Source organism: Drosophila serrata, unplaced genomic scaffold (genome assembly GCF_035046125.1).
Source record: "Drosophila serrata isolate PLE 108 unplaced genomic scaffold, ASM3504612v1 contig_240, whole genome shotgun sequence".
NCBI lineage: Eukaryota > Metazoa > Arthropoda > Insecta > Diptera > Drosophilidae > Drosophila > Drosophila serrata.
Window position 1 is genome coordinate 6,953,617 of NW_028257138.1, and position 3,102 is coordinate 6,956,718.

Sequence of the window (3,102 nt, forward strand, 5' to 3'; positions counted from 1 at the left end):
TTAATAGCCCCCCAAATAAAAGCCAATTCCCATTGGCTTGCTTCTGGAAAAGTTGTCTCAAATATTTGAGGACAAGCCATTACATGGTAAATGAGGCAGTATTAATGTGAAACTTTCAAATGTTTCCGTTCGGCTTTGGAGCTGGAGAATAATAACTTAATTGAGCCATTGCACGCATGGGAGACTACATTTAAAAGTTGAGAAACTGTCATCGTTTCGGCTCCCAGACTCTAATCCTGTTTGCAAGGATATACGTATATATAAGCCGGAGTTGAGGCATTATTTTACAGGCATTACTCCGCAGTCTCTGGTTCATTATGGTTCGTTACGTGCCCCGTTTGGCTGACGGTCAGAAGGTGAAGTTGGCTTGGCCGTTGGCCCTTTTCCGATTGAATCACATTTTCTGGCCCCTGGATCCGAGTACGGGCAAGTGGGGACGATATCTGGATAAGGTCCTGGCCGTCCTGGGATGTCTCATCTTTGTCCAGCACAATGATGCGGAGTTGAGGTATCTACGCTTGGAGGCTGGGAATCGGAATATGGATGAGTTTCTCACTGGAATGCCTACCTATTTGATTCTGGTGGAGGCTCAATTCCGAAGTTTGCATATTCTCATGCACTTTGAACCGCTTCAAAAGTTCCTGCATCGTTTTTACACTACTATTTACATAGATCCTCGCAAGGAACCGGAAATGTTTCGTCAGGTCGATGGGCAAATGCTTATCAATCGTTTGGTTTCCGCCATGTATGGAGCTGTTATCTCTGGCTACCTCATTTCACCTGTCTTTTCGATCATCAACAAGAGGAAGGACTTTCTTTACTCGATGATATTTCCTTTTGATACGGAACCTTTGCATATTTTTGTGCCTTTGCTTCTGAGCAATGTTTGGGTAGGCATCATCATTGATTCCATGATGTTTGGCGAGACTAGTTTACTCTGCGAACTGATTGTCCATCTGAATGGCAGTTATTTGCTATTGAAGAGAGACTTGGAATTGGCTATACAAAGGATATTGGCTAAGAGAGAGGGTCCTTATATGGCCAAGCAGTTGAAGGATTTGATTATACAAACTCTGCGTAAGAATGTGGCTTTGAATCAGTTTGGAGAACAGCTGGAAGCCCAATATACAGTGAGAGTTTTCATAATGTTTGCCTTTGCAGCGGGTCTGTTGTGTGCCCTGTCTTTTAAGGCCTATACGGTGAGTTGGGAATAACTATTTATTAACTAAAAGAAAGAAGAAAATATTTATTTGAGCAATTTATAAACAGAATCCCATGGCAAACTACATTTATGCCATTTGGTTTGGAGCCAAAACGGTGGAGCTGCTATCCTTGGGACAAATTGGTTCAAACTTGGCTTATACGGTTAGTTTGGATATCTTTATTCATTAGTTTCTTGAAATTAATACCTTATACAGACAGATTCCCTTAGCTCCATGTACTATCTAACCCATTGGGAGCAGGTCCTGGAGCATTCCACAGATCCCCAGGAGAATCTGCGTTTGCTGAAGCTTATTAACCTGGCCATTGAGATGAACAGCAAGCCATTCTATGTAACTGGCTTGAAATACTTTCGCGTGAGCCTGCAGGCCGGCTTGAAAGTGAGTTATTTATGGCTGGGACAATAGTATTTCTCTCTTTCTCTGCTGTCCTTTATTTTTTACAGATATTGCAGGCATCCTTCTCGTACTTTACATTTCTCACCTCAATGCAACGTCGACAAATGAGCAATTAAATAATTCAGAATTTTTGTAATGGCATATCAGGCGAGATTCCGGCATTCCAGCTACTGCCTCCTTCTGCGACTCTAGTTCGCTGATACAAATGATTGCATATTAAAAGTCAATTATTGCTGAATTAATTTTAATTAAATTAAATTGATAAAGGCGGCCAGCTCATACGCATCATTGACTTTCGTTTCTTTTGCTCTTTTCATGCCTTTCTCTGCGAGTGTGTGTGTGTGAATGTGCGCTGGGAAATATGCAATAAAATATTCATGACTCCAGTGCTGCAAAAACTTGCAAAAAGTTAATAAAACTTTTGCCTCGACGGGTGGGTAATGAAATTAGAATATCACCAGCCGAAAGCTGAACGAAAATTGCTTTAAAAAAAGAGAAATAACACTGCAAATTTTCAGTTGTGCATGTTTTGCCATCTCCAGCAATGATCAGCAGCCATTAAGCCGGCATTTCGAATGGAGTTTTGGTTCTCCGGCGTAAGCCATAAATCTTCAACTTCGGCGGAGACTCTGCCTATCGCGAAAATTCGCACAACCATCGCCACCACCCACAATGTTTCAATTTCCTCTGGCACGAACGGTTTTGGTAAATTAATCCATTAAAGTTTCGCCATGAAAATGCACAAAAGTTTTCACATAAAAAGCCACCCCGCTTCTGCTCTCGCGCCTGTCTCTGTGTCTTCCGCCTCATAATTTCCTGGTATTGATAATTAGACCATCTCCATCACCATGGTTGTCGATTTCTGGCTTCGACCTGGCCCATTAGCCAATTTGTACTTCATTAGCGCCATGTTGTTAGACTGGAAATGTGTGCCGGCCATTGAATTGTTTGCCTTGCATCGCCCGGTTGCCTAATGAGTGTTATTTACCCAGAGTTTTTGGAGTGGAGAAAAGGGTTAATCGGGGATTTAACAGGTAGAGGGTTAAAATCTTTTATTTTTGTTTAAGGGTTTGCCTTACTTGTATGGGTATTTGATTTTAGATTGATTTTTAGACACATTCTTAGGCAGTTTTCTTTTCTAAGTAATGTTTTGTTACAGAATTTCATAAAAAATGGTTATATAAAACTAACATTTAAATTTGATACAAGAAAAATATTAAACACTGCTTCAAATATTTTTTAAGAATTTAAGTAAATTAAATGTTATTAGTTAAGTGTTCCAAAGAAGTCCAGAAAGATGTATGAAACCAACTCTTCCATTTATATTTATATCTTATATTTATTTGGACTTTTTCTTTAAGTTGTTGGTTTTAGAAGTATTTTAGTTACAATTTTGGAAACATATTTAGGCATTTGTCTTTTAAGAAATATAATTTTTTGTAGAAGCATTACATATAATATTTATATTTTTAAAGGATTCACT

General features: G+C 39.3%; 1 protein-coding gene across 1 annotated transcript; it reads left to right on the forward strand.

The window, feature by feature from the left end:
• Positions 1-317: 317 nt before the first annotated feature.
• Positions 318-1,735, forward strand: Or35a (Odorant receptor 35a). Its single transcript, XM_020950431.2, has 4 exons — positions 318-1,199; positions 1,270-1,365; positions 1,419-1,601; positions 1,667-1,735. Exons 1-4 carry the CDS (start codon positions 318-320, stop codon positions 1,733-1,735), a joined length of 1,230 nt encoding a protein of 409 aa, XP_020806090.2.
• The last annotated feature ends 1,367 nt before the right edge of the window (positions 1,736-3,102 follow it).

Coding starts and splice junctions, on each gene's coding strand:
- Or35a (XM_020950431.2), top strand. CDS start 318: ATGGTTCGTTACGTGCCCCGTTTGGCTGACGGTCAGAAGGTGAAGTTG. Junction 1,366..1,418: donor GTTCAAACTTGGCTTATACG/GTTAGTTTGGAT, acceptor TACCTTATACAG/ACAGATTCCCTTAGCTCCAT. Junction 1,602..1,666: donor GCCTGCAGGCCGGCTTGAAA/GTGAGTTATTTA, acceptor TATTTTTTACAG/ATATTGCAGGCATCCTTCTC.